The following is a 20,453-nucleotide window of genomic DNA, read 5'->3' as shown; positions in this document are numbered from 1 at the left end:
TGTGTTTATTTCTGCCGTGCAGTCGCGCACCAGAATGGCTGGTTATACCTCAACTGTTACAGCATTCCTCTGATTCTTCCCCGCAACCACAACTGTTTACTGGGCCGCGATCAAATAAATCTCCCTGTATCGTGTCACCCCGCCACTTCAGAGGCTGCTTATACATTGTGATTGCGTCTATTTACAACAGCGAACATCCTGCTCCAGGGCCGGCCTGTGGAAGATTGTTGTGATGATTGTGGCACAAAGTGCAATGGTATTTGTTTTTCAGCATGACTCGAATGCTCAGTGCGGTCCCGGAGGCTGCAGCGCGCCGCAGTTCCATCTGGCCAATCAGGATGTTTTTGGGCAGCAGTGCAGCGCGTCATGCGCATATTTCGTTTGATTTTTTTTTCTTGAGCAGCTCAACAACTGATAAGTGCCAATTATGCCTGCGGCTCTGTGCCCCAGGCATGCAGGCTGTTCTCAGGTAAAACAGGCCAGGTATGTGGAGGAAGTCCCACGAAGAAAAAGAATGCCACAACAGTTTTTGTTGTTTTTTTTTCAACACCAAGCTTAAAAATCTAGTGACTGGTTAATCTAAAATTGCATTTTAATTATAAATTGCTATCGAGCGCCGCTGAAAACGAACCCCAAGGTCATTTTTCAGAAGTTTTCCGTGCAGAGAAGACATATTTGGGTTTCGGAGAGTGTTTGATGAAACAGCAGAGGCTGTAATGAGACGCATATCTAATTCATGAGACAATGAAAGATGAACCTCACAACCTTGGCTAAAGTGTCCCAACAATATCTGAGAGGAAACGGAGTTGGAAATTGGAGTCTTCAACCTTAAAATGAAGGAAGACCCATAGCGTACATGACACTGACAGGATTTTCCATGTGTTCATGTTGAAGTCACCTGACAGTTGCCGGGAGGAAAATGTTTTTGTAGAGTGGAGGTAAATGGAGAAAACATGTTCAGAATTCAACTACATACATGTGCAAACTCCCAGGGGACAGTGCTGCATTAAAGTTCTGTAGACAGAGCAGCGACAGTAAACACACAAACGTGCGCGTGCAAACACACGCAGACACACACGTTGATGGAAGGTATTGACAGATGCGTCTCATCACTTATGGTTGAGTTGAAGAGGATGAATGATATGTGGGAGGTTCAGCAGCTACTTATGAATTTAATGAGCTTTTGAACTCTTGCCAAGTATCTGAATTTCAGTGCTCTGTTTAGCATTTACAAGTTTGTTACATCACAACGTACTGCATTGCCAAACCATCTTCTTAGGATGGCTTGGTTAATTTTTTTTGCTTGCTTTTTTCCTGAAAAAGTAAAAAAAAAAAAAATACGACTTAGATCGTTATCTTAAAAGGGTGTCAATGTTTGATTTGATTTGAATTGTCCGTGAATTCTTAAATCATATTAGCCCAGTTCGCTCCTATCTAGGCCAGGTGTTAACTTTTTCTGAAGCTCAGTCATTGTGATGCTAATTTGGGCTGGGTGGTGGGGGCGTCTCCTATTTTTTATTTTTTTTTCCGTTGGTCTTGGCATGGAGCCGTTCTACTGCCTTTAAAAGATACAACACTGATTCCTACACAGTTCACAGTGTGGACATCTCATCGCCGTGCTTTACAACTCACACTTTGTGAAAGAATCCAGGGGAAGCCTGAGGAAGAAAACGAGTCAGCTGTCAAGGCAATCACGCCAAATAGATTCATTTCACAGATAAGACTTCACGTATTTAATTGGAGGCATTTCAGTGAGAGCTGATTTATTTCAGTTTAATTTAAGAAGCATTGTGTAAGAATACACAAAAAAGGCCTGGCGCGAATGAGCTTTGATCGTTACGCAGCAGAATGTTTCAGAATGTTTTGATATCCACTTTCAGTATAAAACCTCAGAGAGCAGAAAAAATGAGTGGGAGAGGAAAAAATGCAACCTCATTCAGTGAAAAACACTGCATAATGACTTTAATCCCTTACACTGTTATGTAAAACAGCACTCAGATTACTGAGAGTTCGCATGAGATGAAGGTTGGGACACACATACGCACATAGAATTAGAATGACTAGATAAAAAAAAACAACTGACATTTGTCTTGATGAATGCAATTATTTTAAAATGTATGTACACTGAGCTTCAGACTTCAAATCCATATTATTGACAGCAGACAATGGAGGGGGGTTCAGCCCTGAGGAGTGTTCACACACACACACACACACACACACACACACACACACACACACGCACACACACAAATACCAGTGTTTTCCTGAGGAAGAACTCTTATATAATTATATGCATTTGCATATGTTGAAGTGTAGCCTGTGGCCGTTTTTTTCAGACTCAAATATGTTGAGATCTGGAAGATAAATTGATAGAAAAGAATTCCACTGGAATTTTGCATGAGGGTCAACAACCTTTCCTGTATTTCAACACTCGTGACCTGAGGGTGGCAAACGATTCATCAATCCTCAAAAATAATCCCTAATTACATGTTGACTCAAAAATGACAAGTGATGACTGTTATTGTTGTTATTATACACAGACACAGATATTACACACATACACAGCACCCTGGCTGTGGACTTTGAATGGAGCTCCTAGCGATGCTGTGAAGCCTGTTTGCATCTCTGCCTGCTGCAGAGTTCTCATGTCATGAATGATCGAAACACAGTAATCTGTGACTGAAAGTGTCTGGAGACGTCATTATTCCATTGCTTTTAATGGTGCTTTGTCAGCCTGTGCACACTGTGGGAAATGGTTCATGCCAACACTTCAGGCTCTTTGCCCCCCAGTAGTTCCCTTTAAATGATCCAAGAAGAACATCTAGTCAAACTCAGGGCTTCAGTATCACTGCTCTATCGGGTCACTTCTGAAAAAGCCAGAGCGCTTGATTTTCTCCCAGTTCAGGCGCTTCCTATTCGACATTCCCCATAAATGCCGCCCAGCTCCGGATCCACATCCAAGGTTGAGTTCAACTGCTGTTCAGTATTCCAGGGAGACGACGGTGCAAATGAGTGCAGCTCGCGGAGATCGTCCCCCCCGCCGGCACTCAGACAGTCTCATCTCGTCTCAAATACTTTTGTCGCGCTTCGCTGCGTCTCTGTCCAATACAGCTAATGCATCGTCTCATTCTAGAAAACAACGTACAGGGCGGGCTGGTCCTGGATGGATTATTGATGAGCTATAGGTATAGTCTGCTCCCTTGATGGTTCACTATGCATCCTCTTCCCTTTCATCAAATATTTAGCATGCGCTGACTGCTCCTAATGCGCCGCCGCCTTCTCAAATGAATTTAGGACTTTTGAGTTGTGAAAGATCATTAGGATAAAAAAAAAAAAAAAAAACCCTGATTATTTGAAGTGGTGAGGCGAGCAAACCTCAGCGCCGATTGATTTTGCCCCAGTTTGTCTGTCGCTAATTTGAAAGATTAGAGCGAAAGCTTTCCCAAATGTCATGACGGCATATTGATGCCCACATCTTGGCAGGAGTTTTGAATATGTTAAATATGATATTTTAAGATATTGTACGAGAAATGAGGAGAAGTGAGGGTGGGCTGATTGTGCCCCAGTCATCCACAGAATGAAAGAAGCAGTGAGTCATTTGCATTTTATCATGACTGTATCTGATGTCCAGCAGTGTTGGAGAGTAATCCATTACTAAGTAATCTACTACTGTAATTTAACTACTTTTTTAGTAATGGGCTTAGTAATATAACGGGATTACTTTGGCAAAACTTTATCAAGTAACGATTCCATTACTTTTCTGAAATATTCTGCAAGCTAAAAATGTCTTATTAACCACAAAATATCTGAAATTTAGAAAAACAACCAAAAACAACAACGTCGCAGATTGATGATGCAACTGTGCATGCAAAGTCATTGATATGCAACGACGCACCAAAACAAGCAGGGCGGCAGCAAAAGAAAATAACAAATCAGATTACTTTTTAAACAAGTAATCAGTAATCTGTAGTTGGATTACTTTTATGGAGTAATCCCAACAACACTGATGTCCAGGCACGTTATGTTAAAGTTTCACTGTGCAAGTGTTGAATCTATCTTTAAAAATGCATGTGTATAAACAGTACTGAGCGTGTTTTGCAGTGGCGTCCATTGCAGGGTTAGAATCCAGGAAATACACTTTTAGGCTTTTGCAAATGAGCTCATTGGCTGCTTCAGAACTGCACAGTTAGTTGTATGCATATCACTTCTGCATTAAATGGTAGTAGTTCATCACCTTCTAGTCAACCCTGTTATGAATTCCACAAGTCAGTGGGATATGAAAGTGGAATATGTGCTTATGCATCCTTTTTGGGCGGAACAACAACATCTTGAAGCTGCTAAATCCACAGTTTCTCTCATGGCCAAGGTGGGAAAAGTAGTGACGCCCGCGTTTACGACCGGGCGGCAGGAGCCCAACCTTTTAACATTTTAACAGACACACACACACACACACACACACACACACACACACACACACACACACACACACTGCCATCCATCTCTTGTGGATTTCTTCTCTCCTGTCTAAACTCCAAGGCCCTCCCGTGCAGCAGCAGGCTGTTCTACTCTGTTTCCCAGACATCTGCAGCACGTTTCCTTTCGGTGCGGCGGGGAAAGGAAGTGGAATGGAAAAAAGGCTCAAACCGCCCACTGTGGCCACACGGCGCTGGGAGGAGAGCAGTCGGTCAGGAGCCCGCCGGCCTCAGTCGGGCATATTTGTGGTCAGCTTTCTCCTCTCTGCCGTCTGAGGAGCTGCGCGCTCTGGCCCTAACCTCTGTAAGCCTCCCCGTTCCCTCCTCTGCACCCCCCTCACTGGCTCTGCTTCTCTCTCGCACAGTCCGACCCCCCCAACTCCCTGAAAAAAATAAAAATAAAAAACAAGCGGGTGATATGCACTCTCTCTGCACTTATCTTCCCGCTCCTCCTCCTCCAGAGCCTCCTTTCCCAGACTATTTATACTGGTGGGGTGCACACATGAAAAGGGATCACCCCCTTTTACAGGAACGAGGCAGAAGGATCTGGCCACATCAGCAGAGCGGTTCACCGCTGCCTGTCACACTCTGGCCAGGATGAATGACTTCCATCCAGTGGCTCCGTCGCATTCAGACGCACAAACACAGCAAAACCGGGGGAAAGGGGAACACACACGCTCGCACGCATACATTCACACAGTTGATGCATAAACAGTGGAAACACATGCTTTAAATTGGAGGCCAGACGGAGCCGATTGCATGGACCAGCCTTTCCTCCTCCTCCTCCGTGCTTTTTGTTTCTTCGACGCTCACGCCGCCAAATTGGAGCAATGGCTCTTCTCTCCTTCCTCTTAGCCTAGTTTCACCCAGCAGAAATAGAACCGCAGGGGGGCCGGAGATCCTCCTGCCTCTGTTTAGGGGAGATTGGACGGCGCGCAGCAACGCAGGTCTCAGTGTGGAGGGTGGGCATGTGTGTGTTTGTGTGCACACACTATGAGCGCACAGTGGTCCCAGGGGAGCAATGTTGGCAGCGTGCGTCACTTTTGCAAGAGTGGCGCTTGCAAAAGCAACCGGGTGTATTCTTGTTTAAACGTTTCCTCCATGTTGCGTTTTTCTTTTGTTGGCGTCCAGTTTCGGCCTCGTGCGACCCGCCAGCGTGTTGCGTGGGTCAGTTTTCTGAAGCGGCAAGCCGACAAAAAAAAAAAAAAAAAAAAACTTTACAAAACCCCGACCTGAATGGGTGGCTGGCGGCCTCATAATGGAAAGAGCAAGCGGCTGAGTGAAAGGAGCCACTATTAGAGCTCCGGCCCGCCGCTCTAAATGCAGCGTTTGTGGCGCGCTAACATGCGACGGTTTGTGTCGTCTATTTCTGAGGCGTGCTGGAAGTGGCGGCCACAATGGTGGACTTGATGAGAGGGTGGAATAAGTGTCAGCTCCGCGCACACAGATGCGACTCCGGCCCTGGACTGCAGCGAAAAACAAGTCAGGTGGCTAATCGGAATGAAGCCGAGCGACAAGAAGAAGAAGAAGAAGAAGAAGAAGAAGAAGAAGAAGAAGTGCGGACTGTGAAAGCATCACAATGCAGAACAGAAAGTGGCAAGGAAATCTTTCGCCCGTGTTTTCTTTAGTCAGTCCAAAAGTCGGGGAGTGCTGGTTGTGTGCGTGCTGCGTCGGTGTGTCTGTGTGCTTTGCTGTAAGTGGTTGGTGTATTGTTGCTCGCCGTCAGGATGAGCCACATTCCTGCGATGTCTCTCTCCTGCCATCATGCTCACGCGAACGCAGGACCCCCCCCCCAGGAGGCCACGGGCTGAGAAACTCATTAACGTCCTTCAGCTAAATGGGTCCGCCGGGTTCTTGGGCGGTAGGGGAAAAAAAATGTAACGCGCCCACAATCGGCCGTAATTTATTAAAACGTCTCTCTGCCGGCTGCTGCCATGGCGACAGATTGCAAGACGCCGGCACAATGAGAAATGCCGGCATTAGAAAAAAAATTATTTGGAAATTTGAGCCCCTTTGTGGTCTCTTGACCTTTATCGCTGCAAGTGCTGGTGCAGCATCGCCATGGCAACTGAACTGGGCGCTAGCAGCTCGGGCAAGGCTCGTGGCACCGTCACCAACTGCCTTCATCAGATATGGTCAATATTTGGGCTCTAAAGTAAAGGAAAAAAATGGAATCCTGGGTATGTGAGTAGGGTGAAATATGTAATAACTCATCTGGATCTTTTTTGAGAATTTCTGTATCTGAGAAAACTCAAGGAGGAAGGAGGTGAGGGGGAGGAGTAGGAAGAAGGTAGAATGGAAAGGGAGGAGTCGGAGTGCCAGGTTGTTAAACGGCTCATTGAGACCCAAGATGATAGTTGTGATAGTCCGCTACACAAACTCCGAGCTGCCGGCCCTTGTTAATCCCTTGCAGATTAGCACAGTTCATTACACAGCTCGTTGCACATGAATCCGGCACCATAAACACTGTTGCCTCTGATGTGACTCCCACCACTTTGCATAAACGGCTGCCCAGTCGCCTGCCGGAGCTGTGGAGAAATTGGCCAAACGACTCGCACCGGCAATATTTTCCTAGCTCACAATAGATCTAATCTTGTTGCCACAGCCGGATTGACTCGCACAGTGGCAGCGATCTCTCAGCTGTCCATGATGCGTGCGGCGCCCCGGTGGAGGGATCTGATGGTGCAGTATGAAGACCAGAGTGAGAACTTGTATTAATTGTCTGGCGAGGGTAGAGGGGCGTGGCCCAGACCAACGCTCACTCTGTCCAGGAGGGATGGCGCTCTGCCATCTGGTGGAGGAAACCCCTCCACCCCCCTCCAGCAGGCCGTGTGTGTGTGTGTGTGTGTGTGTGTGTGCTTCTTCCATGCCAATTATGCTACTGCTGCAGAAGTGTTAACTTATAAAAAAATAAAAAACAAACCTTGCACTGCAATTTTGTTTGACTGTTGGACAGAAAAGAAAATGTAAAATTTTTACCTACCGCTTTTTATCAGACCAAATTTCACAATTCTGAATTTTTCAGAGAGTTCCCTTAAAAATTGTGTTTTAAGAAACGCTGTCCTGGAAACACCAAAGTAAAAACTTCATGGCCTGAACCGCAGAATGAAATCCTCGGGCGTCGGCAAATGTGAACCGGATTTAACATTTACAACTGGTCCAACCTGCCCCAAGGCGCTCTTTGCCGAGTCGTCTCACTCTGAGCTCAAAAAGACGCCGTCGATGGCTTGTGTTCACGGCAGCACCATCCTTTCTGCGAACTGAGGATGAGAGACGGCGCAAAACTGCAAAGTGACACCTTGGAGTTGCGTTGTGAGGAGGGCGCGAGCGCAGGAATGCAGCCTGTGGTGTGAGAACGAGAGCCGATGCCTTGACTCAGATGACAGGAATTCACCGCTCGTCCCTGTTGCACCTGCCTCGCGGCGCGACGCCTTCAAGGCCTCTCTGTTGACTAAGTGACTAAGACGACTCTATCGGGTGCGTCCGCTCGCCGCTGCCTGGCCTCTGAGTTTCTGTTGCGGTTCTCCAACATCCGCTCCTGACACTCAGATCCGTCTGTCGGACTGCGCCGAGCTCATGCGCTGGGCTCACTGTTGAAACCAGACCAGCGTTTTAAAATGTCAGTCATGCCGCTGTTCCATTTTCATGAGTCGAAGCTGAATTCCCCGCGACGGAGCAGCAGCAGCAGCAGCAGCAGCAGCAGCAGCGTTACCAAACACGCATGCATGCACGCACCACGCGGAAATCTGGATTCCAGAGATGTAGATGCAGCCGTCCTTTCATCGACTCCTTCTAAATAAAAGATCAGACTCTGAACCTTTCGAGACTTCGTTTGATGAGACCTGCTGCCTCGTGTTTACTGGCGCTAACTTCTTTTTTACGGGGATTTCTCTTTAATCCCGCCGTTTCGCCCTCTGATCCTCTCCCCCCGTCTTCCTCATCCATGTTTATGATGTGCTAAAATCTTTATGAGATCTCTCATGCTGCGCGCGGCGCTCCCGGCCCGAGGGGCGGGCCCACGGAGGTGTCGGAGCGAGTCGAGCGGCGTGCGAGGTCCTTCCAGCGCCGCGTCCGCTCTCGGGGTCACGGCTGGACGATGGAGACGACTTCAAAGGCTGCTGAGGTTTTCCTCTCGCTGCTGTGGCGTGCGTCTCAGTGACTGATGAGAACCGCCAGACACACTCTGTCCAGTGAAGCTGGAGTCAACCTCAGTTGAGGTGCAGAAAGAGCTCATTCTGAACTATTTGCGAACCTCATGGAGAGCAAGAGAGCGTCTGCCGTGTCCTGATATTGTTTGAATCTCTAAATCTGAGGGCTTGTATTTCACTCTTGACTTCTTCTGTATTTTATCTCTAGATGTCTTTGTATTTTCATTGAAAGATTTCTTCTATTCTATTCTAATCTTATCTCCGACAACTTATTGCTCTTTTTGCATGTTTAAGTGAGTGACGGCCTCTCGGCATCACAGCCGGCTATGATCTGGAGCCACGACAAGACAATCCTTCAGGGCGGAGTCATACTCATCATTCTGATCATTCTCTTCTCTGCTCCACAGGTGTCCTGCAGGACATCCAGCAGCACTACGGCGTCACAGACAGCGGAATCGGCCTGCTGCAAACAGGTATGTTCAGCCTGATCCTATAATTGCCTGTGAAAAGTCTGGCGTCGACGTGCGACCAGGGCAATTAGTGCATAACTTTAATGTTTCAAGCGTTGCTAAAATTAGCCGGGACAATAAAAGGCAGAGGTCTGATGTTTAGGAGGCTCTACTGCACTCAAGGCAGCAACACAACGACATTAGTCATGTTGACACTGCGCACACTGGCACCCTTCTCAATTCTAAAAATTGATAGAAATTCTATTTCTATCAAGTGTCAGTTTTAGGGAGGAACTATACAGTCACTTTTTCCCACCTTCTTTTCTTAAGAAACCTGAAGTCGCTTTATTTTTAAACACAGTCACTGAAACTGCAGCGCCGATTGCAGGGGCGCTGGAAAAACACCATGCAGAAGACTTCTGACTTTGCCGCTTTCCAGAGACATTCGAATGAAAGCAGATTACGTTTCCCTCGCATCGCTGTGTGAAACTTCCCCGCGGCAGCAGCAGCAGCAGCAGCAGCAGCAGCAGGTCAAGAGAAAGGAAAACACAGCCGGGGGAGCCGGGCGGACTGCTGCCCCGAGAGCATGTGTGCACGCACCCAGAGCGTCTGAGGAGCCAGGGCAGGGTTTCCTGTTCCACTCCACACCTCCATGAATTCAGCTTTTGGGGAGATAGCTTGCAAAGGCCTCTGGCTGGAGGACAGGAGCCACTCTTGTCCGCAAGTGCCCTCAGAGCCATTCAAAGAGCAACAAACTAGCACACAAAGTGCCATTGAGGGCCCAGAAAGCAGGCAGGTTGTGTGAGTGTGTGCAGAGGGTGGTGGTGGTGGGTGGGGGTGAGGTGGAGAATACAGGCCAGTGTTTTCCTCTCTTAGAGACTTTAGGGCTGTTAAATTGTACGTCCAGGATGAAAATATCCACCGCGGGGGGAAATGAATCACCGCCGTGATGCGTTTGCGGGCCATTCTGTGAAAAAGGCCTTCATCCATATTTGCTTCACTTAAAAATGCATTGTTTTTAATTCGTGACCTATTACACTTCCATTCATTTGAGTGTTTCTGCGGATTTCAGCCAGAGGCACGAGAGAAAAAAAAAAGAAAAGTAATTGACCTGATCCCTTAACCAAACAGATCAGACGATGTAGCTGGCTCGCACTAAAGCCAAACTCAACATTGTGACTTTGTTACAGTGTCACACACCAGCAAGCGGCCTGACTGCGAAAACACCGCCGCGCTGCCGCTGCAGGTGACGTCTGTTTTCACCACCGCATTCTGAAAAATTAGGATGAAGTAGGGGGCAGGAAGCGAGCCGGCTAGTTGCCTCATTATTTCTGTTACGCACACACACACACACACACACACACACACACACACACACACACACACGCCTCCCCCAGCAGCGACTCACAACCCCTCAAACACACGCGCTGTGTGTTAGTGGAACGAGCGTGCACTAGTCGTCTCCACCACCAGCTGATGAGGCCGGAGGCAGGGTGGGGCTGCTCGACCCACGTCAGACTCCCCTTCTCCCCTCCGGCTCGGCCCCTGAGCCCCTGGTGACCTCTGCGTCACAGCGGCCTGAGGAATGCCGGGTGTCCAGGCACCGAGCTGCGAGGGCGGGTGGCCGCAGACAGCGAGCCTGGAGGTGGAGGAGGAGGAGGAAGAGGAGGAGGAGGGCCGGGGAGGTCGACGCCTTCACGTATACGTTTACAGGATCCAGGGGTCCCTGACGTCCCGAGAGGGGGGCGGTGGGGGACAATCCCGGCCTCTGTGAGCACCTGCAGCCACGGTCTCTCTCCCCCCCAACCCCCCTTTGCTGCAGCCTCCGTCCTGGCAGCGCTCGGCCAGCGGAGGTGTTTTACAGGCGCTGCGGCTCTCTGCCAGGTCAGCCTCGCACTTTTTAAGAACACTGAAAGAAAAAAGAAAAACAGAAAACTGACCGCACGAGAACAAACACACGTCTGAGCCCGGACGGCTCGGTGAACCCCGGCGAGGCCAAAGCAGCGTTTTTCGCTCTGGCGCTCGATCAGAACGACGCGGGATGAGACGTTTCCTTTATCGCGAAGCCGCTGGCGGATTGTTTGCTTATGGGAAATGCTGACCCCACCGAGCCTTTTCAGACTTCCAGGCTGCGGTGTTTGTTCTGGTTAAAAAAGAAAAAAAGACATCTTTCCCCTCCCTCTCAGGGTTGGCTGAGGAAGAGCAGATCATTGGGCTGCGTTTGAAATCGAGCTCCTTTCTGTTGTTCCGTTCTGCCGTGTCGAGCTGAGCGGTGCTTTTCTAGTTGCGCCGAAAAATGTTCACGGCCATTTCAAAACAAAAGAGTACGAAAAAAAAAATACAGTCATGCTTTTTTGCTGCGGTGTCGAGCTGCTGTTTCTGCTGCTGGGGGGACGACACATGGAAAATACCCTGTGGTCGCCTCCGCCTCCTCCTCTTCTACACCAGTTATTTGGCAACACGGTCTGCTTTCAAAACCGGCTGACACAACACAAACTGACTTAAGGGTCGGCGGCGCTCATTTCTGTGCGCTCCCGTGCACGGAGGGGGGAGTTTGCGGGTGAGGCGTTCGCTGGCGTCACCTTTGCGTTGAAGCCCGAGGCTCTCCAACCCGTCTGTCAGCACACAGAGAGGGTCCCACCTGAGCTGGGCAGAACTTCTCCTGCTGGAAATGACAGGCTGAGGTGTCTGAAGTGGGTGACACACACTCACACACACACACACACACACACACACACACACACACACACACACACACACACACACACAGTGCTGTGAACGGGAGCTGTCCCGAGGGTACGGCAGGTGTACAAGGTTAATGGAGGAGAAGAGGGGCTTCACCTGGATGGGGTTTCCTTTGCTAGGAGGGTTTCTGGGTTCTTTTCTTAGCTGGAAATCTGAGAGTGGACCCCCTCATAAACCCCCGCCAGCCCCCCAACACACACACCCACCCCTTCCTTTTTTAAGATGCCAGCATTATCATATTCAAGCACTTTAAGGTGAGATTTTCAAAAGAGCTGATAAACTAAACGCCACGGAATCATCCTTTAAATAAAAAAAAAAAAAATAAAAAAAAAAATGAGGACAGAGTGGTCATGGAGGTGGGGGAGGGGGGGGGCTGGCGGGGGGGGGGGGGTTGTTTGGGGGTCATCTGTGCTGATGTACAGCGATCAGGCAGCTTAATGAGGAGCCGGCGCTGCAAACAGCCCTCACACTGTGTTGTCTGCGTCCCGTTCTGTGTGTGGCTGCCCACCTCGTCCGTAACGCGACACCGGCACACACACACACACTCACACACACACACACGAGCAGACAGCAACTGACATTGCTGCAGTCTTAACATGGTGTCTGTCTGCCACTCAGCCTCTGTCAGAGCTGTGAGGAATGAGGCCACAGGTGCAGTGGAAGACTTACAGCCTGAGCTCCTCTAACACTTTGGAATGACGCTCAGAACAAAGAGGTTCTGGAGCCCAAAGCCCCAGGCTGCCTTGTACAAATGAGGCTTCTAATCTTGTCCAAGTTTTTCTCATCGCTGCATATTTTGCACAGTGGATCTGGGGGGTCCGGGTGGTCTGACTGGGGGGGATTTAACACCCTGGGTTCTGGTGTGTGGATGGCCCAGTGGTATTGGGCTCCTTGTTTCCTCCGGTGAAATCCGGGCCTCTCTGATTTCCTTCAACGCGTCCAGTCAAGTCGCGACGGCGTTCGCTGCATCAGCTGCGTTGGCCTCGTCACAGCTGCTCCTGTTTTTGTCCCCCTGCCCTCTTCCTCGCGTATCCCTCGGCACATCTTCACTCTCTCTCTCTCCGTCTCCATCAGCAGTTTGGCAGCTGTCGTTGCCTTGTTGTCACTGCCGCCGGCGTTCCGCTAGGCGGCGAGGGGGTGGGGGGGGTAGTTTCTAGAGAGGAAGAAAGGGCCACCTGTGACTTCCTGCCTGTAGTCGCGTGTGGCAGCGAGCCTCAGCGCGCACTTCACTCCCAGAGACAAATTATTGCGACGCGATTATGTTCTGCTGAGGACCAGAATAGAACGATGTGACCTGATGATGCACACACACAACACGGTGTATATGCGCGTGTGTGTTGTTCCACTTCAGGCTGTTTTTATAGGCCGTGTCTCGGAGGAGGGCAGCTGTCGGCTGATGACTGGCACCCCTCCTCTCACCCTCGACCCTCTCACTTCCTGTCACCAGACCAATAGCTTTGCCGTTGAGTGAGCGCCCATCCAATCGGGACCTCGGGGACGATGACACCAGCTTGCTGTCAGCTCCTCCTCGTGCTAACCTGCCTTCAAATGTGACCCCCTCCCTTATTTTAGAGTCCCGCAGAAAATGCCACCAGTCATTTGGCTCCTCGGGTGTTTTTTCATCATCCTTGTCGGTGGTCACGGGAGTCATCTGATGCTCTTAGATGGACCGTTTCCTAAATCCTCTCACGTCCATCTGGTGAAGAGCCCAAAATTTGGAAGGTGATCGGATGAACCTTCCGTCTGTCACATTAAAGTGCAGCTCAAGGCTTCCTGCCGGCGCTCTAACATTCGTTGCACATCACAGCAATGTGTTGTGCAGTGTTTCAACTAATGCTCTGCCAAAGAAATTTGCGGGTAAAAGGAAAATATGTTGTCCACTAGGAGAAGCCCAAAGGGATTCTTTGTAGTTCTTTTGATATGAAAATGCCAGTCAGTTCCAGTCAGAACCTGCAGGGAGCCTTTTGTTAGGTGGAAGCTGATTGGTACTGGAACCTTAAAACCAACTAAAAAGGCTCTATTGGACGTTTGCAAAATGAATGAACAATATTTCTCAAAGGGAAACTAAGCAGCAAGATTAATCAGCAAGATTATTAAAAAAGAAAAAGAAAAGATGGAAAAACACCAAACTAGTCATGTGTGTTAGTACAGTACACACAGCCATACACTAAAAGCCCTTCCAGCATAACACCCGTGCTGGCTAGCCACTGTTCTCAGCAGGTCATGGTCACAGATGCTGCATCATTAAAAGGGCGTGTCTGTCAGCAGTAGTTTTTCTTAATCCATTCGCTCTGATAACGAGCGCAGCGTAAAAGGCTGCAGCGTGTCGCAGCCCCTGTGGTCACAGCACAAAGAGACAGAAAAGGAAAAAAAAAAAAATCATCCTTCACCTTCATCCTCTCCTAGATTCGCGTTCACCCACAGAATGTCTCTGGAAAAAATCAGCACAGATGGGCTCAACATCGTGCTCCACATCCCACCACGCTGTCCCGCTCCGAGGGCTGCACCAAGCCACCTTTTGTTATTCCTACCATCTGTGTTTGCTTATAATATATCTCGGTAATGTGCAGGAGATGGCCGTTCCACTGCCTTCCCTCCAGCCCGCTCGACGTACGCAGTAGCGTGTAATTCTCCCCAGCTGCAGCCTGCGCACTGATCAGGTAATAGAGAGATCTGCTGCCGCAGCTGTGCTGACAAACGTTCGTCTTTCAGGGTGGCGGAACGATTGAAAGAAATGAAAAAGGGGCTTTAGTTTGGCATTCGGCGGATCTCGGCCGGCTTCAGCTCCCGCGGGGCTCAGTCGCCAGGATGCGGAGAGAGAGGCGAGAGGCGGGTGTTTCCCACAGCCGCCCGCACGTGGCATTTATCAAGCGCCGGTAATCCAACCCTGGTGAAAACGTGCACATGGCGGGACAATTAGCGGCCCGTCAGAATTCTGAGGAATGCAGAAATTTGGGGGAATGCCGTAAATGGAGGAGAATCCAGGAAGTAGGAAGCCTCGCAATGAGGATGTCTGGGTTGAGCCAGCCTTTGTTTGCCTCGGTGCCCTCGGAGTCAAACCCAAGCTATGTGCCACACCTGAGAGCGGCAGTCCGATTACGCATGAAAGCAAAAACAAAACAATGCTGCCTATCCCACCATAGCCTCAAAAGAAGCATGAAACTTCTCCTTCGCACACCTCATGCTGCGCTTGTTCCCTTTTACAGACGCCTCCTGTTCAGAGGCAGCACCTTAGTGGCAGTGACTATAGATTTCCCCTCATTTGAACATCACTGCTCGGAAGGAAATGCAGAGGAAACTGTAGCAGCACAGCTGCCTTTGAGGAGAGCTGAGGCTCTGCTCACTTTAATACGCCACTGAATGAAAAGCAACAGACGCTTGTTCACCTTCTCTGCCACGAACTTCCAGCGAACGTATCTTGTCTTTCCAGTCTCTGCTTTTGCGGATCAGATTAATTTCCCGCTGCTCTGTGACCTGTAACGCTAACAAATTCCAATGATACATTCCAGTCACACTCGGGTGCTACCTGACAAAGAAACTACACTGGGTAATAAGTTTCTGTTGAGGTCTGAAGGTCTGAAAACGTGGGGATTAATTTGCCAGGAATCCACCTTGAGCAGGAAGACCTGCTTCTCACGAGTCATTGGAAACTTTTCCGGTCCTCCGTGAGTCTCTTTCTGGAACAGAGGGGCTTAAAGGAAACAATACCAACCAGTTTCATGAATAATCATCTGCGTTGTGACCGCGCGTACTCTCTGAAGCGAAGCGAGGAATGTTGCCGCGCCGCTGAATTTGGAAGTGGTGGTGTTATGAAGATAAGTCAGCCAGCGGCTCGTGCCAAACAGTGGGAGGCAAAGAGCGATTTACTCATCATTTAGTGACGTCAGGAACTCTCATGCCAAATTAAAATCCCCCCCAAAAAACAGTTAATGTCGTTTCACAGGAGCCCTTATCCAATGATCTGATCTGCACTGGTCCCTGCTGAAGCAAGCCAATACAAGAGCGAGGAGAGACGGACAAAGACGTTTCTCAGCACCGACACGCTTTGTGCCCGTGAGCAGTTTACTTTCCACGCAGACGCCTCCGGAAGCGGCCAACCAATCCCCTTGCCTGGTGAAACAGGCACAAAGGCGCAGGAGAGTCAACAGACAGACAGACAGACAGACAGACAGACAGACAGACAGACAGCGGGGAAAGAAGTCGTCGCCTTTATGGAAACGGTGTATTTGAGGCGTGATGAGCGCTGACAGCTCGTCTGCACGGAACACGTTGGAGTGACACGGGGACGCATCCTGACGCGCAGGTGCGAGCGCACCGCTGTTACCTTGAATTACGTCTCAGAAACATTCCCGCTGACACTCTTGGGTCGGACCGCCTGCCTTCTTTAGGTCTGAGGGAGAAGACACAAAGTGAAAAAATTCAATTTGCCACTGAAATGTTACGTTTGTCGCACTGTTAATATGTCGGGATTATGCAAAATCCACTCAGCTGATTTTATTGCATTAAATGCAATAAACTGCATTCTCTCAGTGGGCTTGCTAGTTTTGTGAGAGGCTTTAAACAGAGGGCTAAATTGGCTGCTTTCCTTATAGCTTTTAGGATAGTTGAGAGAGGCAGAAATAATAAGCACAGCATGGAACCTTTGACGTCTCTGTTTTCCTCTCTTTACAACTCATTGAAAAAGCTCAGATTTCCATCAAGTCAGAAGCCCCAACTTGATATCTATATTACGTCTGAGACGGCCTGACTTCAATTTTGTGGGGTGCACAGCTGTGACAATCTGTGGCAAATCATATTTACCTCTGAAGTCTGATCTCAGAGGAAGCAGCTTAACTGGAGCCAAAGCAGCAGAATAGTTTTCTGTGCAAAGCCGCGCAAGAAGTGGATTAAAGGTGTCGGCGCCGCTTTCATCGCACTTCTTTTTAGAAAAAAAAGACACCCCTTTGTGAAAAATAATTCTATATACTATCAGACGGGGGAAAGAAAACAGGATGAAATGGGCCACTGAGCATTTGGTTTTGTTCCATCTGAGTGAGTGAGGAGCCTCGCAGGTGCTCCCTGCAGAGGAAACTGGTGTTTCACAGGGAAATGTGTCAGCACAGGCTCGGTGAATATCAAACACACACACACACACACACACACACACACAGACACACTATATACGTGCTCTATTCACGCTGGCATTGAGCGATGGAGAGCGTGCGAGTCATCCGGGGAGGTTTTGTTCAGCTGGCCAATAGAAGTCAGCGCTACAGCTCCCATGTTTCCAGCCTCTGTCTGTCTGTCTGTCTGTCTGTCTGTCTGGGGAAGCAGAAGGAGGTCCACTGCAGCTCAGGGCCACTGCATTCAGTCATCGGCCCCTGTTTCTTCTTATAGCGTCACCAGTTTTAAGTAATGATGACCGGAGCAGAGAACACTCACAAAGTCGGGCTCATCGGTCGTATCTTTCCAACAACCAATCTTTCACTGTCAATTGCACATAATCGCAGATGAAAAGGTCAGCGAATTAATGAGCGCATTCAGTTTGGCACATTGTGATATTTCCCCAGGCTGCTCGACAGATTGTCGACCCATTAGCCGTCTAAACACACACACACATCTCGCTGTAGCGTCGCTCCTGCAGGACCCCATCTGCAGCACAACAAGGTGACATAAGACACACGTCGGCGCTGCTAACAGTGCGCTGACAGCAATTACCTGCCTGTAGCGTCACCTGGCATTGTGTCTACTTTTAGACTTCTCACACAGCAGCACCAGGAGCCTGTAATTGTGTGTCATTTGCATCAGCAAAAGGCCGTGAGAAATGCACACAACATTCTTTCTTTTTTAAACTTTGGAAATCGACAGAACAGGTTTGGCACCACCGCCTCCGTGCGGGGCCAAAGTATGGATGGCTATTATCTTCCCCGTCTCCAGCAGGCCAAGGGTCCAACTGACTGTAAGGCTTTGAGGCAACTTTCAAGAGAGAGAAGTAAACAAGAAAAAGATAATGATTAATTCATCCACTCCGCGGAGGCTTTCAAGCGCCAACGCTCCTCTGGACCGGCCTCACAGGATGCCCCGCAGTCAGTGAAAGCAACATTAAGGGGTGACCTTCACTAGTGAGACAGCTCAGGGAGGTCACACTGAATTATTTCCATTTCCATTTTGCAGAGTCCCTTTGTAGATTATTCTCACTCGCTACATAACATTACACATACATTTACTCGAAAGCGTCCTTGGCACTTATTAACCGCAACTTGTTTGCTGTACACAAAAGTTTGCTGAGGTTTAAGACACCCAGCGCTCGCAGAGCAGACAGATTTTCGGTGTTTGTTGACTTAATGTGGGACAAGTTACATAAACCTAATGATAAAGGCAGGAAGCCGGGCAGAAGTGATAACGAAGAGCTTGTTTAGGCTGCTCCCCGGTCCACAGAGGAGCCACTTCCCTGGCGAGTCAGCGTCTGCAGAGTTCTGCCATTATCCCAGATAGCCATCGTGAGTAGCAGAAAAACAGACAAAGCGGCGGTGATTGCATCAAACACATCTACACTCCACTTTATCTGCACTCTGATTTATCTGGACCCATCGGCAACAATGGAAACACCCTACGACACCTTGATCATGTTCATTGCACTGTCTCTCTTATCTAATCTAATCAGTCGACTGTTAAATCTATCAAGCAAAGTCCAACATTTGCAAACTAACAGGCCCAACAAATTTAAACTAATACCCGGAAAAAACTAAACAGAAAAAGCACAAAATCTCACAGCTTCAGTGCTATAAACAAACTTCTGAAATTTGTACTCAAAGGCGTCAAGTCCTCCATGAGAGTTTTTTCTTCATTGCAACACACGCCTTATTTATGTAAGATGACCATCTTTGGTTCCCGGAACGGCTGAAGATATACAAGGAGACAATAGTGGTCAGCTGAGGAATGCTGCTGGTGAGGACGGGCAGCATTCTATACGGCTTTCATAATCAAAAGCCGCTCACTGTACGCCAATCAAACCTCCCTCTGGATTGCAGAAATGTTACTTTTCATCAGAGGCAAATACTTAAGAGTAATGCTTTAATGATAATGAAGTTTCAACAGGGATTTGGGCGCGAGCCACTGTAATTGTTAGTCGCGACGTGTTTGCCTTGTCCTGCAGTGTCTGGAAATAGACTCAGCTCATTTGTTTCCCTGTCGCAGGGCCCTTAATCACAGGCGTAGACCAAACACCCTTCACGAGCGCCCGTGTTTTATTTTGAAAAGAAACACGGTGGATTTTTCAAAATGAGCTTCACATTTTCGCGGCCTCGCGACCGATGATAATGGAATCAGACCAGGTCAGCAGCCGTTTGAGGGAAAGTGTCCGGGGTGCAGTGGGGGTCGCTTTGTAGACGCCGTTTGTCGTGAGCAGACATTTCCTGGGAGAAGATGAGAGCGACAGGGGTTATGGCAGCCTCAGTTGCACCGCGGCTCTTCTGCAATGCAGATTATTGCAACTGTATCTGTCAACGTTAGATTAATCACATTAAAGGGCAACCTGGTGAACCAGCCGATAACGCTGATGATCCCTCCCAGCACCACCCAGAACATCAACAGCGTTGGTTGTTTCACAAGTCAGGAGATGTGACCCAGTTTCTAATTTAACAAAAGACCTTGTTTCAAATCAAGCGTAAAGGGATTAAAAAAAGACAACGCTTTTGAGATCTGAGTGTCAAGACAGTAGCCGGGTGATAAGTTTGAGCTTGGTGAAAGACAAAGCTGCTTGTTCGTGTGAGAGGGGTGTGTCGCTGATGGCAACCTGTCAATATTCCCCCTGTGCGTCCTGTCAAGTAAACAAAGCCACTGCAATGAAAATGTGGCGGCAATTCGCTCTCTTTTTATTGAGTACAAAAGCAGCTTTTATGGAAATGGTTTTGTTTTGTTCTGCGTCCCTGTGAAATGCCACTGGTTCCCCTCAACCCGCCACAAAATAACAAAAAATGGATTATGTGCATTTGCCGCTAACAGTATTTGTAGCATTTGCTGCTCCGCCCAACCCCCCTCACACACACTGCGCTGTCTCTTTTGCTCAAGCTTAACCCCGAGTCGCACCAAACGTGCAGGATATCAGATGTGACGTAAAGGTGCAGCACAGCAGGCGGCGAGGCTAATAAGCAGCAAGCTTGATGCTAAATACATGCGAGCAACTGCCAGGACCCGACTGGATTTCCTCCTGCTGACACAAAAGTGTCGGAAAATTGTGCTTTTTTTGCATCAACAAATCACACACAGGAAGCATGGAGAGTTGCTGAGGCGCGGCTCTGGCTAATGGCTAAAAAAAAGAAGAAAAAAAAACAACCCCCTTAATAGACGTGAGGAGAGGACATATTTTTCTTGACACGCTGAGTGACGATACTTTAAGACCCAGCTGGAAGCAGCTGCTGGAGGCTGATGGTGGACCTCTCCCTTGTTTTATCTACACAATGCACCACACATATGTGTGTGTGTACAATGTTGTGGTTTTAGGTTGTTGCAGTAAAGCTCTTTAGAGGGCCAGACCAGCTCTGTGCACTCATCAAGGTCAATTAGCATTACACAATAGCCCTGTGGCACTTAGGTGCACGTAAATGTTCTCGGTGAAAGCTGCATAAAGAGGAGGACGGAGAGAAACACAGCAAACGACA

At 48.7% G+C, this 20,453-nt stretch overlaps 1 protein-coding gene across 1 annotated transcript in view; it reads left to right on the top strand.

Annotated features, from left to right (window-relative positions):
* spns2 (SPNS lysolipid transporter 2, sphingosine-1-phosphate) overlaps positions 1–20,453 on the top strand; it is a 58,297-nt gene that overhangs the window by 8,546 nt on the left and 29,298 nt on the right. Inside the window, exon 2 of the mRNA XM_076020107.1 lies at positions 9,028–9,093. Within this exon, the coding sequence (XP_075876222.1) occupies positions 9,028–9,093 (66 nt within the window). The remainder of the gene's footprint in view (positions 1–9,027; positions 9,094–20,453) is intronic.

Source organism: Nelusetta ayraudi, unplaced genomic scaffold (assembly GCF_046127955.1).
Source record: "Nelusetta ayraudi isolate G7.1 ecotype Tasmania unplaced genomic scaffold, CSIRO-AGI_Nayr_v1 ptg000011l, whole genome shotgun sequence".
Lineage (NCBI taxonomy): Eukaryota > Metazoa > Chordata > Actinopteri > Tetraodontiformes > Monacanthidae > Nelusetta > Nelusetta ayraudi.
Note: the sequence above shows the minus strand (reverse complement) of the source record. Positions and strands in the feature narration are given on the sequence as shown.